We start from the raw sequence: 13392 nt of genomic DNA on the forward strand, positions 1-13392 counted from the left end.
ATTGCAGCTAAAAATACTGGCCGTGGTTTCCAGGAGTTGTCATGCCGCATCTCGCTACTTACTAGTATGATGTATTGGCGGGTTGTATATATCCTTCCATAGAATGAGACACGCATATCCTCCCTGGGCTTCGAAAATGTGCTGCCGCACCTCCGATTTGACAGTGTGCGGGTGAGATAGCTTACATGCACGGGCGTCCCATCACACGAAAGATCTAATTTAGCGTGACTGTGACCAACGCGACATGTCCAAGTGAACGGTTATATATGCTTGATGTTCCCTTGACGAAGAGCACCCAGCTGGATACAGGGATGCACTGCGACTTGCAAACTGTGTTCGTCAAATGATGCAAAGGGACAACTAAGATTGAAAAGTATTAACAAAGCTCGCTCAACTCTACTGCCAACTCTAGAACATATCATAAGCAAGCACCGCAAAAGCCCCTACAATCATGCCTGCTCCCAGAATCCCCCCAGCAGTCAACCCAACGGAGCCTAACATTAGATCCGAGATGAGTGTGAGGACGATTGTAAGTAGACTCCCAACGGAAGTAACAATCGGGCCCCAGACTCCCAACAAAATCTAAAAGACATTGATTAGGTAGGGGACATCGTGCGTCTATCATACGCACCATGTAGCCTGCATTAAATATAACGCCTGTTGCACAGATTCCTGCAATTGCAGCGAAGGTCGTCATGTCGGATGGAAGCGCAAACTCTTCAATACCGTAATAATGTAACACAATTAAGGGTATCCAAAGCACGAACAAAGTGCACAAGCCGATGGATGCGGTGAGAAAATTTGGATGAAGGCCGAATGGAAGAGATTGTGTAACTTGATTACTGGCGACGAGTGGTGAAGATGCTAACTCCTCATCGCTAGCCTGTTCCGCTGATGCTGGAATATGGGTATATTGTGTAGGCTCTGCAGCTGGCTCCAGCTCTGATGGCAGTGCTACATACTTCTTGTAAAGAACTTGATACAGACCGTATGTCACGGATGCAACCAGAGTTATAATGACGCCAAATAAAGGAGCGGGAGTTTGGGTGACAGTCATACCACGAGCTACGGCTGCGGTTGTACTTACCGGTGTGCTGTCGCCATATACGATAGTGAGCACTCCAACAATGGCGAGGCAAACAGCACACATCCGAATAAGATTCCATTTCAGGTTCAGCAACTTGACACTGAAGACGTAAGCGAAGAAGGCATTGGTATTCCAAATGGCCGTGACATCAGTAACACTGCAGGATGCTTGAGATCAAAAGCGTGAAAGGCAATTAGCGACGTACGGGGCATATACGACAGCAATAAACCACAATAGGGCAGGTATACTGTAGACAGCAGTCATGACGAAAATCACGACCAGAAATCGAGACAAGGGAAATTGTGAAGAGTGGATGAATCTTGGATCGCGTGATGTCAACTGAGCGGTGATAATGCTGGACAACCCAGATATCAAAGCACGAGGGGAATGGTGGGTCGTCAGGAGGAGATACCCTAGGTGCAATGGAAAGGATAGCACAAATGATGAATGCACGACGTAACTGCGAACTCTGAGTTCGCATCGACATGCCGCGGAGTCATTTGTCTACTCACAATAGAAAGAATGAGTGATGGTAACCCAGTGTTGTTTGGACATACTAATTTGATAAGTCAGTAGTTGATTCATCCACAGTAGCTGCCTTGAACCGAAGCTAATCACCTGTGTGAGTTGGGTCTCTCCAACAAAAGCAAAAATGACTGCAACAAATGTTACAAGCGCAGTCTTTCCACCTAGGCGTGGCGTAACGGAGCTCTCTCTCTCGCCAGCCATGATAAGCCTAAAGTAGGAGTACAGAGATTCAGGAAGTTTTCAAGAAAGTAAACAGATGGATGTCCCGATTAATGGAAATTCTCACTGCTCCATCTCGCGAACAAGAAGTGGTTATCAGCTTCAACGATAGGCTCAATGTTCAAGCTTGCGACTTTGGCGCCAAGCCGTAAGTTCAAAGCTTGCCAAAGAAGACGATGAACGTTCGATGAACCCAACCTAGAATTTCAAGTCACGAAATATCTGGCACGTGACCACAGCACAAAACTTTAACTTGTCTCTGGTCTGCACAGACTGCATTTCACCATGTTGAGAGCCTTACTAGCCTCAAGCAGGCCATTACTAGCGCGTTTGCGCATCCCTACTCTTCCTCACGTACATAATTTCACACCTGCAATCTCATCACTTGGTACGAATGCAATACCGTCCACAGCGCGTGGAATGAAAGTGAGGTCATCTGTGAAGGTCATGTGTGACGGGTGCAGCGTTGTGAAGCGAAAAGGCAGAGTGTATGTCGTGTGTTCGAAAAATCCGAAACACAAGCAGGTGTGCTATTGATCCTATCCTCATCTCGACCTTGGTTGACTCTCGTATAGCGTCAAGGATAATCATCATCGAACCTGTGTTTTTGATTCCCGCAAACGGTTTTGGTAGAATGCATGTAGGGGAAGAGAGATCATTTTTGTCGATATAATGCACAGCTCTCGAAATATTCTACCACCAATGTTATCGACTAAGCCACATCTGGAACTCGTAGCTAACTCCCTTTTCCTCCTGAACCCCTGCTGGCACGTCGAATCCCGTCCATTGCACGAGTTCATCATGAGTTGCTTGCTTCCATTCTGTTTTCCCTTCCCCACTTGCTCCCAAGAAGTCTGGCATAAAAACGTCACATTGGGGGAAATCAGGTGCGAGGATCCGTGTCAAAAGGACACGGTCAGCGATACAAGACGTCGGACTCGAAGATGTAGGGTTTAGTGTCTCCGAGATCAAGGATACTCCACCGATAATAAATCGTCGGTGTATGTCAGCCTGAGACGCCAATTCAACTGCCGAAGTTAAGTTCGAGCAAAGGTGAACTGGAGCTGACAGGTTGGAGGATGTCCTGATTGTCGCTCTATCAATATATGACGAAAAAGATAGAGAAAAGTCATACAGTTCGTAGTCCTTGTTGTGACTGATGACTACGTTGAGGCGTTTAGAAAGAGGCCTGAAATTGGTTGGTATGCTCTCCCATGTCTTCCGCCCCATGATGACCGCGTTCTTCCGTCCTTCAGGCGCGGTAGACGTGACCCGAGCAAAATAGGTCATCTCTTTCGACAGCCGCCATGGAAGTTTACCATGTTGCCCGATACCATTTGATTTCGTGGCGGCAACGATGATCGTAAGATGTGACATGGTCTCTAGCGAAGACAACGTTGACATGGACCAGTACCCTTGTAAGTACTTACCAAGTAAAGGTTTATACCTGTCGGCAATACCTATCACGACCAAATGTCACGGTTATACTACGGCAACTCTTCAATTTTCGCGTATTTTCATGATCCCTCTACCGTAATCGAGGTTTTATTTATGCACAACGAGCAGCAGTGGGAGGTCTTGAGCTATGCCTCACTATCTAATCTATCCCTGAACATCATAGGCCGCATTAAACTTCTTTCTGACAAGAAAGAAATGTGTGTTTTAATGTGCTGACAGGATCCCAAGTTAACAATTTCGATGCGAGACAAGGTTCCATTTTGAAAGCGTCGACAACATGTAAAATAACTAGTAATACAAGCCAGTGATCAAGTTCAATTCCACTTCTTCCACTCACTACCTGTTGGAGGCTTCACTTCGACGGTACCCTTGCTAACTTCCTCCCAGTTTGTGCTAAGGGTAGTTCCTCCACTCTCCTGGAAGCTCTTCATCATTGCGCGTTTGGCGTCATCATCTGCATCTCCGAAGATCTTTTGGAAGAAGGAGTTGACCGTGCTGTCACCGCCAACGTTAGGATCCTCATCTATACCCGCCTCCTTTTCGGATGTGAGAATTTTGGTAGTAAGTTCCTCCCAGTTCTTCTTGGGCTTAGCCCTCGCCTCGGCCACTGCCGGAGAAGTAGTTGGTCCGATAGGGGCGGTCTGGAGAACTAGTAAGCATTAGTACGCATTGAAGAATTGAGGTACGTGGAAAACACGAACGATCAGGAGCGTCACCAGTAATACCTCCCCAACGACCTTGAGCCATTTTCACAAGGCGAAGTTCAACCTTGACTTTGCCAACTGTGAAATCGCACCTCTCCGGATCAATCTGCCCTTTCAAACGGTTCTAAGGATAGTGTCTTCTCGCCATTTGCGTAGCTAACCTATAGCTTCTCTGAGGACTGTGTCTCCCAGAATGAGTGTGGTTGCTCACCTTGCTCGGCTCAAACGTAATGGATACCTGTGCAGGATCAGCCCCTCGGTCGAAGATGGAGATCGTCAATTTTTCGTCTGTCTCATAAAATTCGTGCCTTTATGATATTAGACGAACATCAAGCACCTATTAATGTTGGCCTGACCTTAAGGATGCCATGGTTTGGGCGAAAAATGCAAAAAAAACCGATGCCTAAAGTGATGAAGTTACGCGACTCAATGAAAGCAGAACTTTCCAGCACAATTTGAGGGTCACGTGAACTGTCATGAGGGAAAAGATTCACAAAAAACTGAGACTTGACATTTCAAGAATCTGAACTTGTGTATCAATCGACAACGATGTTTGAAGATCATGAAGTCACGCCTACGTGGATAGCACCTCTGCGATCAAACAGATGATGCATCGACGATGAATGTTTCGTGCATACGGTTGCGTGCTAGCTAGCCCTAACTGGAAATCAAAAGAAGGACAAACAGGTGGGGGTCCAGACGTCATCATCTTCCCTGACTGCTGTCAGGCAACCTACGATGACCACGTCGTCTGCGATACCTAAGGCCGTCTTGTACTACAGCCCACAATCTGTGTGGTCCTCTGCGAGTAAGTATCGGTCTTTACATTCATGAATCAGTGTTGTTCAGTGCTCTTACCTCACTGTATCACTAGTACTTCTTGCACTGTGAGGTCATCGCGAAGCATTGTATCATGCTATTAATCTACAATTCATCTGCAGACACGAAAAGGGATACGGAGAGGATGAAGTTGATCTCAGGGTTGTCGACATCGGTACGTCTTAAGTGCATTGAAGTGGCTTGAGCATTGGCTAACGTATGTTTGCATCAGACAAAGGAGAAGAATTTTCCCCGACCTTCCTCAGGTTGAGCCCAAAAGGTGGTATTGGACCCATTCTGTATTACTGATCATTGACCGCCCCCTCAGGAATGGTGCCAACTCTTGTTGTACCCCTCCGCGGCTCTCTCGCATCTGATATTGCAAGCCGCTTCAAGGCTATCTCTGATACGAAAGTCAGCTGGCCATCGTTTTGCAGTTTCCTTTCTGCTAACGGAAAGAACAGGCACTGATCGAGTTCCTGGATAAATCTCGGTCCGCATCATCTCACACGCACACTACATCGAGCGCTCCGGCCCCATCATTATCCCCTGCGACGGTTGCATTCGCCAGTGCATCCAGCAAGATTATCGACTCTATTCATGCTGATGAGGTCTCTCCCGATCATTTGCAGTACTTGAATGCCCGCGATCAAGCCTCACTTCAAGAACTTGGAAAGTCTCTGGTCCCTATCCTCCAATCTAGACGAGCGGCAATCGTGGGATATCTCATCGATTGTGAACGTGAAACCATGCGGATGTCTGAAAAAACCAAGGCATTCTGGCGAGAGAAACAAGCTGAGACGGAGACGGAACTGAGCGTGTTTAACGGGAATGATGTCGACGGATACTTGTCACGCTCCAGGAATATGTGGGAAATCACAATTCCTGGTGTTCTCACTCGAGTGAACGAGGAGTTGATCGGGCCCTACGCGTTAGGTTCGTCGGGAAGCCACTTTGCTCGACTCATAATAACATAATGTGAAACATAGGTGATCAGGTCTCTATCGCAGATATTCACTTAAGTGCTTGGCTATCTCGCCTTGTCAGATTGGCTGGCGGAAGCCCTTCTGATGATGGAGATGTCGCTATAAAAAGGGTGGAAAAACATATTGGAAATGGGTTTGTCTTTCCCGAGGACTTTTTGTCTTCGGCTTTTAGCCCATTCGCTGAAGAAAAAGCAGTCGCGAGGAGCAAGCTCGCAGCATTTTGGGATGCAATGAAATCACGGTCCAGCTGGAAGAAAGTTTATGCTTCATGACACCTTCAATTTGTATACATATCAATTTACTCTCGATAATCTCTACTTAGTGGCCAATGGAGTCTCTTTGCATTCCAGCCAATTATCTCACACGCAACTTGCAAAGTAAAAATGACTTTACAGCCACTTGACAGTTTTTTTGATCGCAGCTGGTCCCAGTGGCAGTGTCCTACCACGCCTCTATAGGTATCATACCCGACTCAGGACTGTTTGCTTTGACTTTTAAGGACGCTCATATCATTTCATACCAAGAAAAAACCAACACGGGCAGTAACACGACGCTCAGGCTAGCGTTTAGTTTTGACACCGAATTCTAGCTATCGCACGTTATCAACGATACACTGGTCAATTTTGCAGGCCGCCATTTTCTGAGGCTTGGCTTCCACGCTCTTTTCCAATGCCATGGCGGGCATTGTGGATTTCCCTGGTTCTTCCCATTTATTTCGAGCACCCAATGAGGAGCACCGCGACATTCTTGGAATTGATTATAGGGAGGGTGGTTCGTCTAACACTCCCTTATCCGAGCGCTGTTCCTTCACGGACACTGGATACCCTGATGTAATGCCTGGAAGGTCGTCTTCGGATTCTTCATCGTCTACAACACCCACACCATCTCGCGCTTCTTCGCCTCTCCCGTTTTCTCTCCATTCTTCATCTTCATCAGAAACCGAGTCCAACGCACCTCTACTCGGCCTTGGAAGATATACCTCCTCGGGAGAGAGCCGCTGGATCTGGCGTAACTTAGGTTCAAGTTCTCCAAGGAGGCGTAAACGAGATGGAAGAAGGTGGAGAACCTTCAAGAGTATTTTGAGACGTATTGTCAGACACCCGTTATTCCCTCGTCAACCGCTAACCATCGTATGTTTTTTTATCTGCACTACGTTCCACGTCTGACAATTCGATAAGATACTTGCCCTCCTAGTGTTCACCGTCTTCGCCATTTCTCTCACATTAATTCTGCTTTATGTCTTGAACCCCGACAAGGAAGCTTTACCTTGGAGGGCATACTGTACCATCCCGCCAACAACATCTGTTCCTCCGCGCTACCGTAATGCACTGCCATACCCGTACATCAACCCCCTTCCCAAAGTGATGCCGCCATCGTTTCCACCGGATGATCTTGATACACTGCCCCCTGCAGGGCTGTTCTTAGCTGTCTTCTCGATGGATTCGTCACTAGAACGCAGAATGTTGATTCGAACAACATGGGCGGCACATCCCCGTAGTCGTAATGGCGCAGGAGAAGGGGACGGCGGGATGGGCACCTCGAGAACTGTGGTGCGTTTTGTTCTCGGACAGCCCCGCAAAGGATGGGAAAGACGTATTCAATCAGAGATGGAAAGTAAGTGTATCATGTTGGTCCGTTGCATCACTCTGATGCATGCTCTTGCGTAGTGTACAATGATATGATAATCTTGCCCTGCTCAGAAAACATGAATTCCGGCAAATCGCATGCCTACTTCACGTGGGCAGCATCGAACGCTTGGGTCCCGCCAGTCTACTTCAATACCACGCACCCTGTACCGGAGTTCTCTTACTCGAATCAATATACCCCTGCCCCCCGTCTAGCCCCCCATGATCCCTACCTCGCTTGGAAAGACAGTGCCTCGGGTCATCCAAGGCCTTGGGTGCGGCCCGATTATGTGGCTAAAGTCGATGACGATGCTTTCGTTATGTTGGCTGAGCTGGAGGCGCGTATGAGGCTAGAGCTGTACGCTACAGGGCAGAGACCATACGGCATGCCCTACACTTCGCCAGGCTCGACATCCCTCAGAGTCGAGGCACCAAAGGTGGAACCACAGACCGGTGCTCCTGCCGATACCCCTATATCATTGATGGTTGAACGGGAGATGCCGCGCGACGGATCAGCGAACGACCCATTGGTTTACTGGGGCTACCTTGTTAAAGAAAAGTTTATGGCTGGCGAATTGTATGGCTTGAGCTGGAGTCTTGTCGATTGGGTTTCCAAGGATCCAAGCGTCAAAGGTCTTACCAAGGGCGCAGAGGACAAGCAGACGGCCAGATGGATGGGACTACACCCACTTGCAGCAGAGATCCGCTGGTCAAGCGACCGTTGCTGGATATATGATCATCCCCGGTCAGGGACTGTGTGAGTCAACACACATGTCCGTCTAATATTCTTGTGCTAATTTTCTCATAGATACTCCCATGGCTTCCTGTTTCCCTCTGAAGTCTCTCGTGTTAAGAATTCTGTTTTGGCACTTCTCGACAAGGTGTCCCGTAATTCATCGACCAAGACGACTTCTGTATCAAATACAGCTATTGAGACTTCGACACTTTTATCTTTATCACACTCAAGTGTTTCGGCATTTGGTACCCGGTACCAGCAGCCCTTACAAGAGATGGACTTGGCTCATAGTGTTGAGGCACTAGTTGAAGGTAGCTATATGTCCGAGCTGCAGGAAGGTGCGATATCAATTGTCCTCGATAAGCGTATGTTAAACGTTAGCGGCTGCAGGGAAGTCTATGGGCACAGAGAAAGCATGGCGCATCCGCGAGGGACGCATCACGCGATACGAGAACAAGCGCGTTGGTGGAACTGTCGTAGTGCACTTCATCAAAAAGCACATGTGGTTCTTAGAGACTGCGCTCGCTTTCTTGGAAGGCGATAATTATTCTCAGGCTGAACTCGAGAGTCTCGATGCGGACGAGGGCAGGCTCGACGTGGGCTTGACGTCAGTATGGACAGACAGTTCAGTTTTCAAGCCGACGAATGCAAGTGCTGCATTGTAATGGCTATGTGTATTTGGACTGTTTTAGCAGACCTCTTGTATTTATCTTTGGGGGAAGCCCGGGACTATCATATACCATTGCTTGGAGACTAGTTGACATCATCGCTACTCCGACATCGAATTTATCGCATACAATATTATCAAGAAAAATGGGAAGGGTGATGGGTCTGTATTGCCCCAATCCTTCATCCCTCGGGGGTGTTCAATACCCATCCAACACCAATGCCTGATGCGTAGGGTGATCATCAGGCATTGTCAAGGGTTGTTTGTCCTGCAGCCTGTTTTGCACCGCTCTCCTGATGGTTCCTTCCCATTGCCTAAACCACTCTCCTTCTCGCATGCCAACGACTTTTGTCCGTCGGCCCGGAGGGTCAGGGAGGGAAGATCCTTGGGCGGTGGCATCCACGGCCTCAAACACATCACGGAAAGGACTCTCCGCATGTACATCCGGACCAGATTGCTTTGCAGTTTGTTCGACGCGCTTCAGCGCATATGCGCCGCCGCAGACATCCCAGCGCCCACCACCGCGTGAGTGGAAACGTTTAAATAGCCATATAAACGGGTATATGAGGGTAAGAAAGAGCAGAAACTTGATCCAGCGGTTCGAAAGAGCGCGGGAGAGCCGGTTATGTGACCGGACAGATACGACGTTTTGAGATGTTTCAAACTGGACGGACAAGTCACCCCGATAGTGGGTAGAATTGACGACGGATATAGTAGCAACCCTCATGGCCTCAAAATTCCAACCATAAGCAATCTGCAGATCGAGGATGAGAACTATGCGTATTATGTCACTGGAATATCTACTGACCTTGTGGTAATTAAATTCTTTCAGGTACTTGCGGCTGGCACAATAGTCGTCTGCCCACTGACGCAATGTCCACGATGATCTGAGGACACCGTTCGTTTGCATGACGACTGGTTGGTCCTCTCTCCATGCGTAGTCGCTACCGATCCACGGAGGGAACCCCCTGCGAGTGCGCTCGGTGTCCCACGCTTTTGCCGCCTTTCTTTCCGACTTACGTGCCTTCCGTTTCTCATCTGAAATACCCACTTCTTGAAACATGCGCCCCCTATATGCAGGGGTGGAATCGGCATATGACCAGTGGGTTGGGTCTCCGAAAATGTGCTGTCCGACGTCTATGCAAAAGTCGAAGTCTGTTATGCGTTCGGTATACTGCTCTGTCTTCATCTTGGTATGCCCATTGTGATGTGAGTGGACCATCCGCGTGTGAGTCTCGTTGTGTGATCCTTGGCATCGCAATATGACGGTGGGTGGCGTTGAGGCCTGTGAGAGTAAGAAGCGGTATAGGGCTTCGCCTGGAAGAATTGAGAATGTTAAGGCGTCAGAAACCGGAAGGCAGTCAACGTACCGTCATCGTTGAGATGAGAATCATGAGAGATGATGTCACCAGAACGGGAAGTAAAGAAGTGGGCGTCGTAAGGGGCAAAGGCAGGCGGTTCTTCACCGCCTTCCTGTGGAAAATTCAAACTGTCGCCCTGAGGAAAATGCAGAACATGGTCTGCAACACTTTCCTCGAATGTTGGAGGAGGCTGCTGCAAAGATGATGATGCAAGTGAAGGGTTGCTGTCTCTGACAGAATCTTGCTTGGAATTGACTGGATCTGCGTCTATAATGAGCATTTTATCGTCGTCGTTGTCGAAGGTGTAGCTGTGTGAGACGGCCTAGAACAAGTCTGCATTTTGACGGGCCTGGGTGTAAACGTTGATGCACAGCTTAGGGCGCATAGCAGGTGTTGTTACGTAATGACATACTTAATGCTGCGTGGTGTGTAATCTGCTCCAGGTTAACCCTTACAAGGTGGGTCAAGTACTGTTAGGCTTCCGTCCCAACGCTGACCGGTTTTTACTTGTTATCAGCTTCTATCGCGTTGCATGCGATGATCCTAGAAGCTTCGTTTATTAAGCCACGACTTTAAGGTCGGCCCTGCAGTGTGAGTCTTTTCTTCCTAATTGTCTTCTTCATACTTTCTTCATTTTACTTGTGTATGGCAACTCTTAGCTTGCCTTTGTTCCTAGAGTCTTGTTAGGATCCTTGTATGATCAGTTAGGAAAGACGCTCAAGGTCTTGATTAGGGTCTTACTGTTTTTTTTAATACCATTTCCTGCTGAGCCTGCTGCGGGGTCTGGCTTCCAGTGGTGCAAGTCTCCCTTGGCATCGTGCACCTTTTTTTTTTGGCTCATTCTCCTCCAAGCATTGTTTCTGATAAATCATCCCTTTATTCCACCCCGGTTCGTTCTCACAATTTGCTAACGACACGCCTTGGGAAACCCGACGACATTGACGCCATATCCCACCCCTGTAACTGCAACTCTTCCACTGCACTCATCCGCTACGCCCACAACTTTTGAAACCTGTGTCACATCTACATTTGGTTCGCTTACATCATATCTCTGTTGTGTCTCCACCCATAACTTCTGTAACGTCGATGTCTTCGAATGCATCTTCATCGTAAGTTTCTTCGTTATCATCCAGGCACTGTTTCTTGACCTATTGCGCAGCGTCGCGCCCACAACCGCAGCGCCCAGCAGTGTGCCGCCATCGACTAGTGATTCTTTACTGCCCACAAGCTCTTCTACGCGCCTAACGACGAGCCCTACTTCGTCCCCAACGTCTACTATGTCTTCCAGTATAGCATCATCGACAACCCCTGTATCATCGCAGTCCACGACCAGTGCAGATCCAAGTACAGTCATAACGACGACGAGTTCTTCGACAACTAGTCAGTCAGCGACAACGACAGCCACTAGCTCATCACCAGCGACTTCCTCGTCACTCACGACAACTTCTTCATCACTCACGACATCCGCTTCATCATCGACGACTTCCTCACCACCGACAACTTCCTCACCACCGACAACTTCCTCATCACCAACGACTTCCTCGCCATCGCCCACTACAAGTACACTAACGACCACTTCCAGTGCGCCTCTGCAGACATCAACCTCATCGTCATCTCAACCTTCATCGACGTTACCTGGCACACCGTCATCGTCGGTCACACCGGTGCCGGTCGTGTTTGTGTGCTCCTTGCATTTACACGTCGTTTACTGACGCATCTTGTTCATACATTGCAGTACAACGTTGGAAAGTACCTTATATATCACCACAACGAATGCTCAAGGACAGCCAACAACGACTGCGCCCTCTATTATCACAGAAGTTACCACTTCCACAAACAGCGCGGGAGCTGCTACCACTATCACAGTAGCAGCTGCAAACCCCACCCTTGCCCCCGACAATGTGACATCATCGGGTTCCGCGTTAGCTCCCCTGCTTATCAGTCATCATTCATACTTATAATATAACAGGTTCTTCAGGGACACGGGCGCCGTGGTCGGTGTCTTCCTTGTGGTTGGTTTGGCCGTTACATCCATTGTGCTCTGGATCTTCTTTTTCATCCGACGTAAGCGTCGTATCAATCGAATTGACCATGACACCGAAATCGAGGCAGCTGTTGCTGCCTCGGGCTTTGGTCGATCTCCTTTGGATGATGACAATGATTACCGAGGTGCCCGATCGCTACAATCACATTCTCTGTCTTCGGCACAGATGGTGCAGCGTGGGAGCCCCGTTGGCTATATTCCTGACGGTTCTGGCTTACCCACTTCCGGTCAGCCAGTTTCAGGTGGGCCATTTGATGATGACAATGTCGCATTCAATCCCTACGCGGACTATGTAGTTGAAGGTCTACCAACAAGTGGAGGGTATATTCAAACTCGCAGTGCTAGCCCTCCTCCGGAAGTTGAGCAGCAAGGGCCTTCTAGTAGTGGAGGATTGCATGACATCGGTGATTCCTCTCGGGATCGGAAAAGCTCCTATGGCCATACCCCCACGTACAGCGTTGCAAGCTATGAGCCGCTACTGGCCGCATATACGCAAGGATCCTCTGCGGAGCGAGGTGTCAGCTCACCGCCCACACCGCCCCCGAGGAATCCAGCACGACGTGTGCACCTCGACAGTGCAGCTTCCCGCCCTGCGAATAATTCATTAGATGGAGGTGCCGATGATAGGTTAGATCCTGAGATTCGGAGGCGGACCAGGTCGGATAGCCTCGGCTCAGACGACCTCAAAGATGAAGAAGACTACAGCCGACCGGTGCTCACCGTAAGAGCTTCAATTTTCTTTCTTGACGCTATACTCAGATACCACAGGTCCGCAATATGCCTGATGGTCGCAGTATAAATTCTGCGCTGTGACGAACATTGTGTTTGCGTCTGGGTTTTACTTCCTTCCGAAAAGAAATTTGACTGTCGTGTCATTAATGTTGTGTCCGAAATAATCTGGACTATTTACTGATTTGTTGAGCAGATCATCCTCATCCTTTCTGACCCTCGTACATACTGCAACCGCATTCTGTATATCACCACAAACCATGGACACACACGGACGAATGTTCCACTCACAGACTTCATACTTAGTCTTCAATCTACTCCCGTTCAATGTTTGTGTCACGTCGTTCCATCACGTGGTGCTACACCTCCGGCATACTTTCCGTGACACCCTAAGACCCCATGTATCCCGTGGTACATCTATTTGCAGAC

General features: G+C 48.6%; 8 protein-coding genes across 8 annotated transcripts; 4 read left to right on the forward strand and 4 right to left on the reverse strand.

Moving 5' to 3' along the window:
* Window positions 1-344: 344 nt before the first annotated feature.
* On the reverse strand, window positions 345-2021 carry DFJ58DRAFT_773126 (uncharacterized protein). Its single transcript, XM_041389299.1, has 5 exons — window positions 1706-2021; window positions 1600-1643; window positions 1293-1547; window positions 632-1244; window positions 345-582 (listed from the first exon to the last, which is right to left on the reverse strand). The coding sequence occupies exons 1-5, from the start codon at window positions 1814-1816 to the stop codon at window positions 409-411; spliced, it is 1197 nt and encodes a 398-aa protein (XP_041246996.1). The 5' UTR covers window positions 1817-2021; the 3' UTR covers window positions 345-408.
* A 17-nt stretch (window positions 2022-2038) lies between these two features.
* DFJ58DRAFT_206406 (ribosomal protein L36-domain-containing protein) lies at window positions 2039-2480 on the forward strand. Its single transcript, XM_041379243.1, has 2 exons — window positions 2039-2359; window positions 2410-2480. Exons 1-2 carry the CDS (start codon window positions 2120-2122, stop codon window positions 2419-2421), a joined length of 252 nt encoding a protein of 83 aa, XP_041246997.1. The 5' UTR covers window positions 2039-2119; the 3' UTR covers window positions 2422-2480.
* Window positions 2481-2539: 59 nt separating this feature from the next.
* DFJ58DRAFT_715034 (dihydrofolate reductase-like domain-containing protein) lies at window positions 2540-3211 on the reverse strand (the record flags this gene model as incomplete). The annotated part of the gene is made up of 2 exons (XM_041384081.1): window positions 2540-2918; window positions 2970-3211. The coding sequence occupies 2 exons, from the start codon at window positions 3209-3211 to the stop codon at window positions 2540-2542; spliced, it is 621 nt and encodes a 206-aa protein (XP_041246998.1).
* A 316-nt stretch (window positions 3212-3527) lies between these two features.
* Window positions 3528-4485, reverse strand: DFJ58DRAFT_773129 (SGS-domain-containing protein). Its single transcript, XM_041389300.1, has 5 exons — window positions 4353-4485; window positions 4208-4304; window positions 4117-4157; window positions 3994-4088; window positions 3528-3941 (listed from the first exon to the last, which is right to left on the reverse strand). Exons 1-5 carry the CDS (start codon window positions 4364-4366, stop codon window positions 3607-3609), a joined length of 582 nt encoding a protein of 193 aa, XP_041246999.1. The 5' UTR covers window positions 4367-4485; the 3' UTR covers window positions 3528-3606.
* DFJ58DRAFT_773132 (uncharacterized protein) lies at window positions 4459-6175 on the forward strand. Its single transcript, XM_041389301.1, has 7 exons — window positions 4459-4804; window positions 4871-4883; window positions 4938-4990; window positions 5048-5095; window positions 5144-5229; window positions 5280-5751; window positions 5805-6175. The coding sequence occupies exons 1-7, from the start codon at window positions 4735-4737 to the stop codon at window positions 6071-6073; spliced, it is 1011 nt and encodes a 336-aa protein (XP_041247000.1). The 5' UTR covers window positions 4459-4734; the 3' UTR covers window positions 6074-6175.
* Window positions 6176-6634: 459 nt separating this feature from the next.
* On the forward strand, window positions 6635-8827 carry DFJ58DRAFT_656116 (glycosyltransferase family 31 protein; the record flags this gene model as incomplete). The annotated part of the gene is made up of 5 exons (XM_041381886.1): window positions 6635-6931; window positions 6980-7415; window positions 7469-8183; window positions 8235-8500; window positions 8553-8827. 5 exons carry the CDS (start codon window positions 6635-6637, stop codon window positions 8825-8827), a joined length of 1989 nt encoding a protein of 662 aa, XP_041247001.1.
* Window positions 8828-8917: 90 nt separating this feature from the next.
* On the reverse strand, window positions 8918-10535 carry DFJ58DRAFT_699905 (uncharacterized protein). Its single transcript, XM_041383558.1, has 3 exons — window positions 10200-10535; window positions 9638-10146; window positions 8918-9583 (listed from the first exon to the last, which is right to left on the reverse strand). The coding sequence occupies exons 1-3, from the start codon at window positions 10468-10470 to the stop codon at window positions 9029-9031; spliced, it is 1335 nt and encodes a 444-aa protein (XP_041247002.1). The 5' UTR covers window positions 10471-10535; the 3' UTR covers window positions 8918-9028.
* Window positions 10536-11276: 741 nt separating this feature from the next.
* Window positions 11277-13047, forward strand: DFJ58DRAFT_724863 (uncharacterized protein; the record flags this gene model as incomplete). The annotated part of the gene is made up of 7 exons (XM_041385150.1): window positions 11277-11299; window positions 11350-11539; window positions 11599-11865; window positions 11926-11931; window positions 11978-12111; window positions 12160-12955; window positions 13003-13047. 7 exons carry the CDS (start codon window positions 11277-11279, stop codon window positions 13045-13047), a joined length of 1461 nt encoding a protein of 486 aa, XP_041247003.1.
* Between the last annotated feature and the right edge of the window lie 345 nt (window positions 13048-13392).

This window comes from Suillus subalutaceus (genome assembly GCF_016647625.1).
Source record: "Suillus subalutaceus strain FC151 chromosome Unknown DFJ58scaffold_22, whole genome shotgun sequence".
Taxonomy (NCBI): Eukaryota; Fungi; Basidiomycota; class Agaricomycetes; order Boletales; family Suillaceae; genus Suillus; species Suillus subalutaceus.